Source organism: Lepisosteus platostomus, chromosome 27 (assembly GCF_059453375.1).
Source record: "Lepisosteus platostomus isolate fLepPlt1 chromosome 27, fLepPlt1.hap1, whole genome shotgun sequence".
Taxonomy (NCBI): domain Eukaryota; kingdom Metazoa; phylum Chordata; class Actinopteri; order Semionotiformes; family Lepisosteidae; genus Lepisosteus; species Lepisosteus platostomus.
The window spans coordinates 8,350,822-8,366,145 of record NC_142637.1 but is presented as its reverse complement, the minus strand read 5'-3'; the positions used below and the strand labels follow the sequence as shown (position 1 = coordinate 8,366,145).

Sequence of the window (15,324 nt, the reverse complement as noted above, 5' to 3'; positions counted from 1 at the left end):
GAAAAAACACAAGATAGCAGCTGTGGTGAAGACAAGACCTATAAGGCAGAACTAAAGACATCTACCTCTGCACAGAAGGCTCTGTCCTGGTTTGTATACTCCCTGTTCTGCAAATTCTACAGAAACCCGCCTTGCAGGGATCCACATAGCTTTAACTTGGCACTGTACCTGGACAAAAAAAGTCAAGGGTTTGCCTGCTCGCCACCAAGATTTTGAGGTCAATACATGTATTCAGCAGCTTATAAAAAAAAAAAGTACTATTTTAAGTTAAGTAAACGCCGCATATATTAATGTTTGACTGCCGCAACAGGATCAGCCAACATTTTTATTAACCCACTCGTGTCATTTTCGCAGAGCTCAGCCGAGAAGACTCCACTTGTGCCACATGACTGGATCTACGTTCAGATTCAAGTCTTGGGGCAGGAGAGGGGGGCGGGGGCAGCTCAGGAGCTGGGATGCTCCCTTCCAGTACGTCCCCTGTGCAGCTCTGGAAGTGGCCGGGCTACAGGTGTGTGCACTCCCGACTGCCGGAGCCTCCCTACGCACCCAACTGAGACCCAGCAGCAGTGACCTGTCCGCAGCCACCCTGCCCTCGCTGTGGGCCTGTGCAGGCCACTGTGCAGCAGAAACCTTTAAAACCAGTCCGGCCTCTAGTTCGATAAAGGATGCACCAACACCATGGCGCTTACCAGCTCTGATAGCACAAGCATCTACTTCGTTATGTGCACATCAAAATGAATGAGCCATTTACCCATTTTCCCTCTTAAATCCTAAGGCATTGTCACGGGCCAAATGTGACCAGGTTTGGCTCAAAAGAAAAGAAACTCCCACACAGCAGTCTTCAAATGCAAACAAAACTGGGTTTATTGCCATCAAAATAGGGATAACAAAAAAAAAACCCTCACAGTACTCTCCACACCTTCCCTCCAAGGCACCCTCTCCATACTGAGCTCTCCCAGTCCCTTTTATAGCCCCTCCTCTCCAAGGACCAGCCTCTTAAAGGGACTCGCGTTTTCTTAACAGAGAGAGGCAGTTCGACCAAAATAAAGTATTTAACCATCCCAAAAAAAACTCATCAATTGTAACAGTCATGCAACCATGATATATCCACTTAAACAAAACAACTAACCTTACATCGGTTTTTTATAGATGTCTCACCAGTCACCTTTCCCTTTAAGATCATTTGTGGGACACTACAAACAGGAAAGGTGACGGGTGGCCATCTTGATCAACACAATACAATACTCCACTGGGGGAAACACTGCAGTGATTCTAGGGAAACAACAAAAAGATAAGTATCATTCACACTTCATTCGTATCACATACACACTCTCAAACATACCAGAAGGGTAGAGGGAAATATTGGAGTATTTCACATTCAGTAAAAGAAAGAAAAAATATCAAGCACTCTGTCAAAGGGATAAAGTGTCAACTTTTACTTCCCCGACTACAGTGGGGGTCCTTTCTGCTTCATCTCCAAACTGGCCAGCTATTTATAGCCAGTGATGCCGCCAAGCTGATATTTAAAGAGCACAACAGGTCACAGTTGTGTCCAATGCCATATTCATCCCTGCTCTTGTCCTCCCAAGCACACTCGCTGCCCCATACACACTGTCAAGCTGCATTAGGAAAGTTCTCTCCAAACTTACACGTCCTGGTAAAAAAAAAAACATTACCGATCCCCAGAAAACACCAGTGCCAGAACAGACACCCTAGTTACTGGATCAGACTCAAGCTTGAAGTTCTGTGCAGGGTGAACTTCTGAATGAACCGAAGTGCTTAAATCAAGTCAGGTGCCCGTCGAGAGCATGAAGAACATTGGCTGAAATAATGAACTTCAGAGATCTACAGGCACCTCTTTAACACCTTAGTAAGGTAAAAGAAGTCTTATTTATTAAGACTTTCCCAGGAGTAGAGTTAGCACTGGAGAGAGTACCCAGGCCACTACATGAAATCAGATTGGCTGCTGCTAAAACCATTGAGGAAGAAGACTGCCAGTTTAATTTCCCTGGACTCTTCCAAATGTTCATGACTGTATAAGTGTTAAGCACGGCTGCTGGTACTGAGTAAAGGAACGCAGTGAAAGTGCTGTAGTTACACCAGGCCTTCAGAAACCCAGACAAATCATGCTGGTTTCTTGGAAAATGTAACTGTAATGGAACCTTGGAAAACTGAATTCTCCAAGAGTCGCTGTACATTTGGAGTAGGAACAAGCACACACGGCAAAATAGGAATCATCTAATGGCGTGAGACAGGAAAGAGCCAAGGGGACGACAATCCCTGAAGCCATCAGTTCATCTGCCCTCTCTCGCCTTTCCTCTTGCAACGTGCGCCATCACAGGGCGCCCCGGGCAGTCTCCTAGGAAAGGAGGGCACCCTTGTGTGGGCAACACGCACCAATGACGAGGGAGGAAGGCTGGGCCACGTCTCGCTGACTGGGCTGCTAAAGAAAGCCCCTGAGTCACCCGCTGTGCATGCCTGTGGGCAAGGTGACAAGCGAGCGTCAGGAAGGAGACAATTTAACGTGGGCAGCCCTGGTCTGCCTCGTACCAGAGCTGGGTCAACTCAAGTCAGGAAAAAGCATGGCTTCTCTAGCCCGACAAGCAAGAAGAAGCAGACGGCTGACCCAGTTGCTTCCCTAACGCCGTTTTTTTGATGAGGGGAAAAAAAAAATCTTCATCAGGAGGTCATTTAAAGATTCACGTTACAACAGCAGGAGACAGGATGTGCGCAGTTCTGTATGCACCTTCCCCATTCTGAGAAACTCAGCCCAAAGATCACAAAAGGGAAAAAAAAAAACAGGTTTGCTGTAACCAGATGGTGGAGGGCAGGAAAATCTTACAGTTATTCAGACACATGCAGAATACTGTTACCTCCATAAAACATTGATAAACATTCTGGCGGGGAATTCAGAAACAAAAGCATGAGGGCTGTACAACTGCTACAGTGCAACACTAGGGCTAAAATAAAGGGATTTCTAGGGCTGGACCTTCACAGAAGCCTAGTTCACCCCCCCAACCCACCCCTTCCTGAAAAAGGCTGGCATTTACAATGGAAGACATTCACGGATTAAGGTTTGCTTTATGAATTTCAGATCAGACCTGGGGAAAAAAATGCTAATTTTTCGCCACCACAAATACTGACATTCAAGCTTGCAGGTTATTCCTAACGTAGTTAAAAAATATGCTGTGTAAGACATTTGCTGGTTGATTAATGAAAACGTATGTTAATACGATAGTTTATCTTCTGTTTGATGCCTTTATCCAAGGCAAACAAAAATGTAATTCATCTCCGTGCTTTGAAGCTGGAGAAGATCATTAACTGGGGCTTTTGACTGGGCTGAATACAGAGTGTGTGAAAGCACAGATGTGATTTGCAGGTCTCACTTAAAAAAATATTTTAACCATATAGAGCCAGAAAGGATAATTTGACTTGATAACTATCATCACGGCACATTTGAAATATCATGCTACCCTAGGTGTTGAACATAATTGCAAATGTGGAGCATAACCTCCTGTACAATATGCTAAATCTTACAATTTTTGCATTTTTAGATCTATTTGCAGCAAAATTCAGCTGCTTTGGATCCCAGAACCAGGTTTCACAACATTGTTCTTTTGCTCAGTATTTAATTTTTTTTTACAGACACCGTAAAATACGCAGTGCCCAGGTCATTTTGAAGTTAAAGAAATGGAAAGTCAAGCCCCTTTCCTGTTAGATATGACAAAGACAGCGCAGCTCAGTTAGTAAAACAGCCAGTTGTTGTAGGGCTTCATTTTGGGGGAGGTTAGCATGTTTGTCATCAGCTGAGGATCTACTGTGACTGTCACAGGCTAGCAGCCTGTGTGGTCGCTGCTGGAAGCTGGGGATCAATGACATGCTTTACACTAAGTTGCAGATACTGTCCTATTGATTTCTGTCTCATTCCAGTCCTGCAACCCTGATAAGCATCTGCTTGTTTACTCGTCTCAACCCCTGGATGCCATGTCAGGCAAGCAGCTTGTGGATGTGCCTCCGTCTTACTGAAATGTCACGTCAGGACAAGCTCGTCACCTCACTCCATCACCATGCTCACTAAAGAGATGGCGGGGATACTCACAAAGCAATACACTTCCGGAATATTTAGTCTTTCGTTTTCCAAAAACATATACAGATTGAGAGATGAGTTTCGTCCGATACATAGTATATATAGTAAGCAACACTGACAGGTGAAAAGGAATTAAGGTCACTTGTTAACCTGAAGAGGGACTGGGGCCACATGCAACAATCATTAAGCAAACCAAAGATGTTGAATGCCCTGCTCTTGTCCCTAACCCTTCTCCTGTTTTCTTTAAGTGTTCAGCATCAGATTTATTCCTCATAGCAGCGTAATAATGATTTGACCAAACACGGAACAACTCCTGGACTGTTAGGTGCAACGAACGGAATGCCAGACTGATCTAGGAAATGGTTATTGGAGGTGTATGAAAGAGCCCATGAAGATTTTCATACTTCCCCTTATGTAGGCAATGAGGAAGATTCCAGCACATATTTGAGAGATGTACAAAGAAGTGAATATAACCAAATCATAATGGCTCCATAATAAAAAATCATTGCAAGTTTTTTTAAGCAGAAAGTTAAGAATGGTTACCAACAAGAGGAAGTCATTTGGCCCATCAATCCTGTTTGGTCGTCAGGAGCTAATTGATCCAAGAATCGCATGCAGCTGTTTCTTGAAAGATGTCAGGGTATCGCCCACAACATAGCAGGACAGTAGGTTCAGTTCTACAAGCCTGTCAGTGTAGGACATTCCTTTAACAGCAACCAATTAAAGAAACAGGTACATTATTGCTGCTTCAGTCCGGCAATCAATAATCTGACTTGAGGCTTAAAATTAAAGCCTAATTGAACAGGAAATGTTCCCTTTTAACACTCCATTTCTCCCTGATGCCTTTTTACTGCGAAAGACGTCATGCAAAAGCCCATATCCTCAAGTGAACTGCAAGCTAAAGGATTTCTCATCTATAAAAACTGAAAATCCGGCAAAGCTTAGAAACACAGGTGCAACGAAGTCATGCTTTTAAAGCCCTTCAAACAACAAAAAAAGCATGACGTTTTCCTTTTATCTTCAAAACCATTAAGATAACGCACTCGAAAATTGTGTACTTCTCATCGTCAGGGATAATGACTGGCACTGCGAGGTGAGCAACGAAAATGAAAATGTTCAGCCCCCCCCGCAGTTTTTAACTCCACAAAATGTGAGCCTCTTTGTGCTGTCAGAGGAAGTTGTTTTTAAATGAAAAGAGCTGCACTTATCACAGAAGGCAGACAGGGTGAGGTGGCTCTAGAGGATTTCTTTAAACACACAGCCAAGATTCCGATTTTAAAAGCAACACTTTGTGTAATTGCTACCCCAAGACAGGAAGGTTAATCTCCCCTACAGCTCACCTAACCAGCAATAGAAAGGATGTGCTATTCATGTCCAGACTTCTAATCTGAGAGAGCTTGTTAACTGGATTGGACCAATGGCTCACTGTCACCTTCAAGCACGTTGCCACACTCGGTGTACTGATGCTGTTCCCCAAACTATACTTGTTTTTAAAACAAGTCTCCACCCTGCAATAAGAGGCAGAAAGAAGTGAACCTCTTTAATCCTGAGCAGAGAAGACTAACAAAGGCGTCCTATACGAATGTCCGAAATCCTTAATGGCATTGACAAAGTCAATGCTGCTGCCTTCTTCAGAGTCGACAGCGGTGCACGCACCAGAGCACACTATGTGAAAGTGCACTGAAAACTGAGCAAATGAGGTACTTTACACAAAGGATTGTGGGAGTATGCAACATACTGCTGAGCTGCGCTGTCGAAATAAGATACCCCGCATCCTTTCAGGAAAGCTGGATCAATTAAATTAGTTTCTGACTAGCGGTCAAATGGCCTCCTCTTGCTTGTGTAGTTCGGAGTCGGTGACGTCATCGCCCTCCCTGGTCTCCTTTAGCTCATGCGGCTGGCTCCCTGTGGCCGGAGACCCGGGTTCGCGCCCCAGGTGCTGCGGGACGAAACGAGCCCGAGCCCACGCGGAACCGCGACGGTCACCCCCTGCAGCTTTATGTTCTTATCATCCCCCCTATAAACCAGAAACCCATAACATTTCTCTCCACTGCAAGGGGACTCCCACCACTGATCTTGTGGAGCTCCTATTCAGTGTTTCAGGTCACAGTAAATCTGTTCTTTAAAAATTAGGAACGCCCATCTGTTGAATTAAGGGAACTCCAGTCCATAAGGACCGAAGGGGTTTCAGAGTGTTGCCCTAAATGAATTCTACTTTGATCAGCAATTTAAGGGATTAATACAGAGATATGGCTTACTGAAGCTTCATAATCTTCTACAATGGGGCTTCAACATCTGTGGTGACCCCTCCGCTCTAAGGCAAAAATATCCTTATACACAGATGAGAACTACACTAGAATTTTAACCCCTACCGTGGAAAAGCAATCAAGCTCCTGTTTTGCGTTGAAAATCAAGTGCGCAAGATTTTGTTTATTTCCTGGAAATGTCTCCAGTCCAGACACCAAAAGACATTGTACTCCCTTGAAACGGCATGGGGGAAGAGCTACAAACCTTTCACTATCCAGCTCCAAGACGGCACCAAACAGCAAAGCAGGAACTAAAAGTCTACATCTCATACCTGACCACAGCCAATTAGAGTGGTATCCATAATTGAAAAGATTTTATTTGGCTAACTGAAAAATAGACGATACCTGCAGACTCCCACCAATTAAACTCTGTGGGGTGACTGACCACACATCTTAAGATCAGATCACTTTATTGACCAAATACAATTTCTTGCATTAGGAATATGTCTTTTAACATACCCCAGCTTGCTCTCCATGAGACACACAGACGGGGAGAGAAGCTGGGGGTCAGAGCGCAGGGTCAGCCATTTATACGGCACCCCTGGAGCAGCTGGGGTGAAGGGCCTTGCTCAGGGGCCCAACGGAGTAGGATTCCTCTGCCGGCCACAGGATTTGAACTGGCAACCTTCCAGCCACAGGCGCAGATCCTGAGCCACCTCTCTGGTGCAAATATTAACCAATAACCGATTGCCAGAATTTAAAATGTATTGCTTTTTTCAGATTTCAGACCCGCACAAGTTTCCCCAATCCGGGTGTCTCCTGGAATGGGGTGTAGGATGATTCCGACTCAAGGGACTGCCTGACCCCACAGATGTGCCCTCCGTTCATTAATCTGCACCCTTTGGGGGGAGCAATGGAAACCGACTGCCTGGCAAAAGGAACTGCCAGGAAGATTCCACGACTCCAGGTTTCATCATTGTAAAATCGCATGCAAAGTTAATTACAAAACCATTATTTTCTCTAAGCATTTTAAGTGGAACTGCTGGACATCTCATGCTCAAGCAGAGAAAAGAAACTGTGTAAACCCCGTACTCCAACAAACTAAACGCCGTACACACGGTTGCAGATGAGCCACTGAAAAGTGCCAGCTCTGTAAAAGCCGGCTCTCAAGCACTAAGGCGACGCATCACCGCTACAGAGAGCCGCCACACATCTACCTTGACTGTGAGCCTCGGGAGGAGACAAAACTCCGAGGGGAAGACAAAGTGGAAACTGGTATATTTAAGCATCTGGGACATTGCCCAACACGCACAAATTCCATTTCAGAGCAGGAAGCGCAGCAGACAACCTGAACGGGAGTCACATTTTTAGGTTTTAGTCCTGGAATAAAAATCCGTTCCTTCTCCTTCAGTCTGCTGGAAGGACCTCTCCCCTCAGGCACTGACTGTCCCAGTCGCCTGCTGCGCTCAATTTAAAAAGAAAAAAAGCTATGTAATATGATAATTGATCATTAACTCAAGTACAGGCGAGGGACTGATAATCCTGCCTGCACTTTATCCCATTTCAGAGTAACAATGTAAGTTTAAAGTGGTAATAAGGGAACTACGGATAACAGGCAAACATTTCTTTTAATCAATTCTCCCTCATACATCGCCACCTCGGGCTCTTAGTTTTGATCCAAATTACAGTGGTGACTCTCTTGAATGCCACACTTGTCTTCTGCCAGGCCCAAGGCCTATTCATAGAGTAGAAGGTATACGAAGGGAAGACTGTTTTTTCAGTCACCTCTGTTAAATGTGTTCTTATTCGTCTCTATCAAAAACAAAACAATCTAAAGACAAAGACCAGGCTGCAGAATAAAGTAATCCACGGCGATTTTTTACATACATAACAGGTATGACTAACACACGATACCGCTTCCTCACAGTAAGACTCAAGTCTTTCAAACTGGAGGGAATAAGACACACAACTTGTACTTTCCCCACTAAATAAATGACTGCCATTTTCTCAGAAAATCTAAACGATGTACTAACCTGACAAAAAATAAGGTGGCAATAACTGGACAGTACTTTCACTACTCTAAAGTTCAGAAAGGGTCACTCAATGGGCTAGCACGATCACTAGAGCAGTGACCTCCTATGCCTTCCCCCCCCCCCTCTTTTTGTGATAATCCCCCCACGTCTGCCAGGCTTGCTTTCACAGGGATCTGCCTCAACATGATCAGCTCCCCATGTGAGACTCTGACCTTTAACCTCTCAGGGCTCCACACTACAGGGCAGAATCCACAGGGGCTGAGTTGAAAGTTCACTGGTCTCCCAAGATAAGATCATGCTTCTCTTTGCAGAAAATGCTTTTTTTTTTTTACAGATTATATTCAAAGCCTTCTAATGGGGAAAAAAGCAGCATTGAAAACGCATTCAGTTCTGGAAGTTCTCAGGGCATGTGGTTTAAAGGCAACTGGCAAGGAAGACGAAAAGGGAGCAGGGAACAGAGATTTCTTTGCAGTTTAGCAATGCAACGGGCAAATGAGTACCTACAATTCCAGTCAAATGAAAGACATAACGATCTATACAATACATCTGAAAATGCACAAAGCCAAGGGGTTAAACCCTTGACTGTTCTGGCATTTTTCACGAAAGGCCAAAACCACTTGTGAGAGAGAAATCAGAGTATAACCAGCAACGTGATTGAGTAAACTGTTCTACCCTAATTTGAATCAGCAACCATAAGTCATCTCAGCAGCAACCTATTAACCTGCACTTGGGGTGGGAAGGAGGAGCAGAGGAATTTGTACATGCACTCTTCTGGCACGTCCACAGCCCATCCAACTCACAATCACGCAAGCCGCAAGATACAGAGCATGACTGGAAGATTAGCGTCTGTCTGCGACGTCACTGCAAGCTCACAGGTGCCCAGGTGAACTCTTCTGCCAACATCAGCTACTGTGCAGTAGGCAATAGCCTACTGGGCACTGCTGTCTGGGAAATCCCAGTCCCACTACAGCTGAGTACTGATACAGCCCTGTTCTGAACCTGTGACAGCTGCACTAGAGGCTTCAGCCTACAATCAGGGGAAATGCCATTTCTGGTTAAGCCCGTTGGGATCTGAGCTTATTTAAAAGATGTTGGTAGCTCACAAGGCACCTGTAGAGCTGACCAGATGTGCAAAGAACAGAACCTCTCTCACCCCCGTCCTCCTCTACAAACACAAACACGCAGAAGTTGAAGGGGTGACTCAGCCCACGCCCATGTGTCAGTTGGCTGTGGAGAGGGCCGATATGTGCCACACGAAATTACAACGATACAGCCTGTACTCCTGCACAGACCCACCACCACGGATGGCACAGATCATTCAGCCTACGAGCTGAAACCCTGGCATTTCGGTGCCCGTCTAGCACAGGAGAACCACGACTCATCACTAACGAACATCGCTGCCAAGTGTTGAAATCCTCTCTTATCGGCGCCAAGCAGAAAAAAAAAAAAACATTCACCATCAGCCCATTTGACAACAGTTTAATCTCTCGACATGCTGTAAGGACCGCCTGCTCCATTCAACAGAATCTTCCCCCAATGATCACAATGTACAAAAGGCATGTGTTCTATATTAAGGAAATTTTTATACAGCCAAGTGTTCGTTATTTCCCTTAACGGAAGGTTACATACAATTTTGATTACTGTACTTGTAATCCTTAATGCCGAGTTGATGTAGGGGGAACTATGATATACACTTCTGTATCGAGGCACAAGTTTTTGACAATGTGTCAAAGATTTGATTCAATATGATCCGTGCAGTGAATAGCTGTACACTATGTGTAGGGGCACATCAAGAGGGGAATGCTTCATAAGAAGAACAGGATGACATTTTCAAAACGAGTACAACTTGTACTGTTCCACAATTCACAAACAAATCAATGAACGGCATGCAGCTACGCATAGCTTAGTGTTACTCAATCCATGATGCACAGCACAAACCATGTAGGTGAAACAACACGTGTATGCCCCCAGACTTGGCCCTGGGTGGCCTGTACGATAAAGCTAAACAAAACCTGACACAGAAAAAAACTTTCATTACTGCCCACTAGGAAACAGGAAAAAACACCCCTTGGTTTCGGATGGTTAACAACTTCATGATGGAGACCAGTTTATGGAAGAGTCTATCCCACGTTTCTTTTACTTAAGACATGTCATGGGCAAGTAAAAAAAAAACAACAACCCATTAAAATCAAGAGGTTCTGCTTTCTTATTTATACAAAATTGTGCATTTGTCCATTAAAATGGGATTCTGTAGGGACTCTATTGAGAGACTAAACAGCAGAATGTTTGTTTTTCACACCATGCCCCGTTATCTTATTTTGAAAGTATGAAGTCTGTGCCTCCTGATAAATTTCTGGCCCAGGACTTGAATCAAAGATCAGCCAGCTATGCCTAAAAACAGCTGAAGCCTTGTGTTTTTAGGCATTTATGGATCTTGGGATACATCTAGAAATCCCTTCGAACACTGCCATAATCAGGTGCACAACATAACTACTTTTTTTTGCTTATCCTAGATCTGTGGGACCAAGCAGAGCTGTATAGCCCACACCTCACAACCCCCTTCCTTCTTCCCCAGCTTCTCAAACTTTTTCCAGAAAGCAGCTCAGGTCAGTCATGAAGCCTTTATAAAGATAATGACCCCACCCCAGCAACGCCTGAAGCAAGCAACTGTACAGAACACGGCTATATTCCGGTTTTACCTCGGCGAGGCCCAAACCACACTAATGCACCAAGCAGTTAAAATGACGCGTCTCCGAGATGGGGCACAGGAGGAAGTGGTGGGGATTGTCAAGAAAGAATGCTGGGACAATCCACCCAAAGACAGACTTCCTGGCACCTCTGCCTTGAAGAGGAAGAATTTGAAAGAGAAGAGACTCACTGGATACTCTCTTCAACTGGAAGGATTCAGACGGGTCCCCAGCACAACTGAAACCTGTCTGAGGAAACTCACTGCAGCGGAGTATCACCCGGCTGGACCTGAGCCAGCCCCTCTTCCAAAACTACAGAAACGCTTCACCCTTTTTGGCAGGATGCATCATGTTTATATATCACGAATAACAACAGCATGCAAAGGTGAGACCAAGTCAAACCAAGTGAGACATTAACATCTTAAATTCATTGCATTTGCTCCACGCTGAACAATGTCTTATCTCCCACACGGGTAAGAATACTTTTGTCTGCGTTCATTTCTCCTGGGGGGGGTGGGGGGCACAGGAATCAGATGCCAGAGGGAGGTCAGGTATGCATGTATGTGTTTGCGTTTCAGGCCACTTTCCAAACAATGACGGCGCAAGCTGGAAATTGTCTCTGACAGCCGCGTAAGAGGTCTGAGAAATGACATCACGAAAGTGAAAAGTTTGGCTTCCAAAGGAAAACTTCATTGTGTGCGTGTATGTGCGTGTTGGGGGGGTGAGTTAACTTAAAAATCCTGAAGAAACAGGCCTTTCTGGCAGCCTAACCGCAAGCAACACAGCACTGCTGCTACAGAACGCCTCTCCAACCCCGAGGGCAATGCGATTCGTGTCGTCTTATTCTCCTCTAATCCAGCCCACCGACCGAGCCGTCCTCGACATGTACTCCTCTGTATAACCTGTCTGATGGTCTGACTACACACACACACGAATCGTCAGCCTGCGGTCGGGCGTACAGAAAAAACACACACAAACTACAAGCCACTTCCTGGCGCTGTTTATCTGGCTGCGGGGGGGATCGTCAACTTGTTGCTACATCTTACACAGAAGTCATAAAAGGAACGCGGTGGAAAACGTTTTTGTTGTTGTTGTTGTTTTTGGTGGTGGTGGTGGGGGGGGTTATCGTTGTTTTGGCGGAGCTATTTGATCAGTAAAGCCCTCGGTCATTTTGCCCGGAAGTCTCAAGCGATAAACTGGTTTGGCGTTGGGAGACAGGAGCCCAGTAATTACGACACCGAGGACGAGCGTCTCCGACAGAAGTTGGACTGAAGGACTGCAACAGCCGGGCCGGCAGCCGAACGGCCGTTGTCTAGACGCCCGAGCTATAAAGTTAGTTTTCACCTCTACTTGGGACCGCAAGCAGCGCCTACAAGTACAGCACAAGTCGGAACAGTTCGTCCTGAGCGTTCAAGTCTCCCCCCCCTCCCCGCACCCACCGTCGGGCAGTAACAACCACCCCCCCATCTCAACTAAAACTGCACCACCTTTCCGACTCGAGGAACGTTCATTCGCGGATCTCAAACACCGGACAAAAGCGGAGGGGGGAAAAAAAAGATTGTTTTTTTTTTCCCCCTGGCTGTAGGAGTCATTTCTTCCTACAACCGACCAGCCAGCCGTGCGCGGCGGCGGCGGCGGCGGCTCGACACCCCGGAGAGACGCATCTCCCCCTCGCCCGCAGCCCCGCGGCTCGGGCCTCCTGGAGAGGCGGATGGGCTCCGGTGCGGCACCGCCGACCCGCTCCTCACCCCGCAGAGCCCCACAGACCCCACGGCAGCAGCAGCCGCGTTAGGAGACATAGGCTTCTCCCCCCTGCCTAGCGCAGCACACCAAGTCTGAAGGCGAAGTCCGGAGGACGGGCGGACCCAAATCCCCCCTTACCTTGCTGCTCTGATAGCCCTCGAAGGCTTTTAAGGCGCTGTCAGTGAGCTTAACGTGAAAGACGGAGACGTTGCTGCCGTTGCTCACTCTTCCACAGGACAGCCCGTAGCACTGGTCCTCCTTCAGCGCCGCCATCTTGCTACCATTTCCAACACGCTCACGCGCCGCCGTAAAGCGCAACAGACCGCCCTCCTCCCTCGAGCTCATTCAATATTCATGAGGCGTCAGAGAGCGCGGGGGGCGGGGCATCCGGATATAACCGCTCGCCGCCGTCTACCGCCGCCCCCCTTAAGAACAATTCAACAGGCGTGCGCCTACTCCAGCCTTTTCCTTATGTGCGGGGCAGGAGGACAGGCCAGCTCGTCCGCGTCACGTAGTTATCTGTGCGCCCGTGCACAACCACCAGCGCCACAGGCTGCCGTCATTAATTATTAATAACCTGGGGCGAAATATGAGGATACTCCTCTCGCCTCAGTACGCGAGAGCTCCCAGGGAACACGAATGAGTGGGAATGGGGGGTGGGGACCTTCAGTAAACACGACGCAGCCGAATTGCGTCAAGATCACGTCATTACTTGTCAAAAGTCCACGAGGCAGGAATTGCCGGCGACCGCAGCTGGCCGACGCTGAGACACTGATTCGTGCGTTTTTAACTGTAAAGTCTCCAGTGTTACGTCTAGATTCCATTAAAGCACACAGACGTCAACGACCGGCTCTTTAAATTCAGTACGTGACCCGCCAAACCTACTGTGTGAACTCTCCTCTCAAGTCTTTATGTTTGAATAATGGTGTTGAGGGTGCTGTAGAGTAACTGGGAAGCCCTGGGCTCATTTCCCACAGGGCACAGCTACTGGGACCTGTACTCTTGCAGAGACTATTTAATCACACCTTTGGTGTGCTTTGCACTTGCACTTCATGAAACCCTTGACAAACCTTGTAACCCCCACCCCTTCTAAGGGCAGCTGTTACACAAAACCATCTTGTCTCTAAAGGGAATAGGAAAGCACTGGATTTTGTCTGGCTGTGGCTCTGCACAGGCCTGGGTGTTAAGACAGCGGACCCCAGCCCGGCCCGGCTCCCGGTTACCGGGCTGCTGCGGCGTCGGCTCTTTCTCCGAGAACACTGAAGATGTTTTTAGTTTCAACACGTAGAGAAAGCATCAGTTTCGAAGTCGAATGCATAACCTTCCCAGGGCCCAGTCTGGCTGGCAAGATCACTGATCAGGTGGTCACAACTGCGAATTCCCGGCGTCTCCCTTTTCTCTTTTCCCTCCGCTGCTCTCCGGCCGGGATTCCGCAGCAACAGGGGCCTGAGCTCCTGTGTTCGGCGTTTCAGCCAAGCGTCAGGAAGGGATCAGAGTTCGGAATGTAAAGAAGAAGGGACCTGCCCTGCTCCCACACTCCCGGTCTTAAAATTTTACGACCTTGGAGTGGATGGCGAGAGGATGATTTTAAAAACGCCCCCATTCCCTGAATTATGAGCTCCCTCCTGTACCGAGGACAGAGACTGGACCCCCTCAGAGAAGGAGGGGAGGAGGGGGGACAAGTAAAAATGGTCCTGACCACTTTACAAGCTGTTTACAAGCTGTTCTGGGTTCTGGGTGTTCATCTTCACCAAGCGGGGCTGCACACTGGTGGGGGTGGAGGGGATCCCCATTACCTGTATAGCGCTCTGTGAGTGGAGTGTCCAGAAAAGCACTATGTAAGTGTAAGCAATTATTATTATCTCTTAACATTTTCTTGCAAGCCCCTCCTTGCAATACACAGCTATGGATGCTGTGGCAGGAGGATGTGAGTTTCAGGAGTGCACAAAGCCCATAATTCAATTATAAGGCAGCTGCAGGAAATGTGCTGCTTAAAGAGCATTAATCATCTCATCTACAGATCCAGCCAACCCACCTAAAGATCCCAGAATTATATTTTTGAGTTTCCAAGCACAGGAGCCTCTAATGCCTATAAGCAATTGTTCTTTTACCATATTCTGGCTTCAGACTTTGCAAGTGTGCCAGAGACATAATAATATAATAATTGCTTACACTTATATAGCGCTTTTCTGGACACTCCACTCAAAGCGCTTTCCAGGTGATGGGGATCCCCTCCACACCCACCAGTGTGCAGCCCCACCTAGATGATGCGACGGCAGCCATAGTGCACCAGAACGCTCACCACACACCAGCTCTCAGTGGGGAGGAGAGCAGAGTGATGAAGCCAGTTCAGAGATGGGGATTATTAGGAGGTAGTGGCCAGGGGGAAATTTGGCCAGGACACCGGGGTAACACCCCTTCTCTTCTCGAGAAACGCCCTGGGATTTTTAATGACCACAGAGAGTCAGGACCTCGGTTTTACATCTCATCCAAAGGACGGCGCCCGTTTACAGTATAGTGTCCCCGTC

The 15,324-nt window shown here is 47.0% G+C and overlaps 1 protein-coding gene across 1 annotated transcript in view; it reads right to left on the bottom strand.

Annotated features, from left to right (window-relative positions):
• The window catches only part of ell (elongation factor RNA polymerase II), a 52,698-nt gene extending 39,400 nt beyond the window's left edge, over positions 1–13,298 (bottom strand). Inside the window, exon 1 of the mRNA XM_088621926.1 lies at positions 12,935–13,298. Within this exon, the coding sequence (XP_088478052.1) occupies positions 12,935–13,141 (207 nt within the window). The 5' untranslated portion in view covers positions 13,142–13,298. The remainder of the gene's footprint in view (positions 1–12,934) is intronic.
• Positions 13,299–15,324: the final 2,026 nt, after the last annotated feature.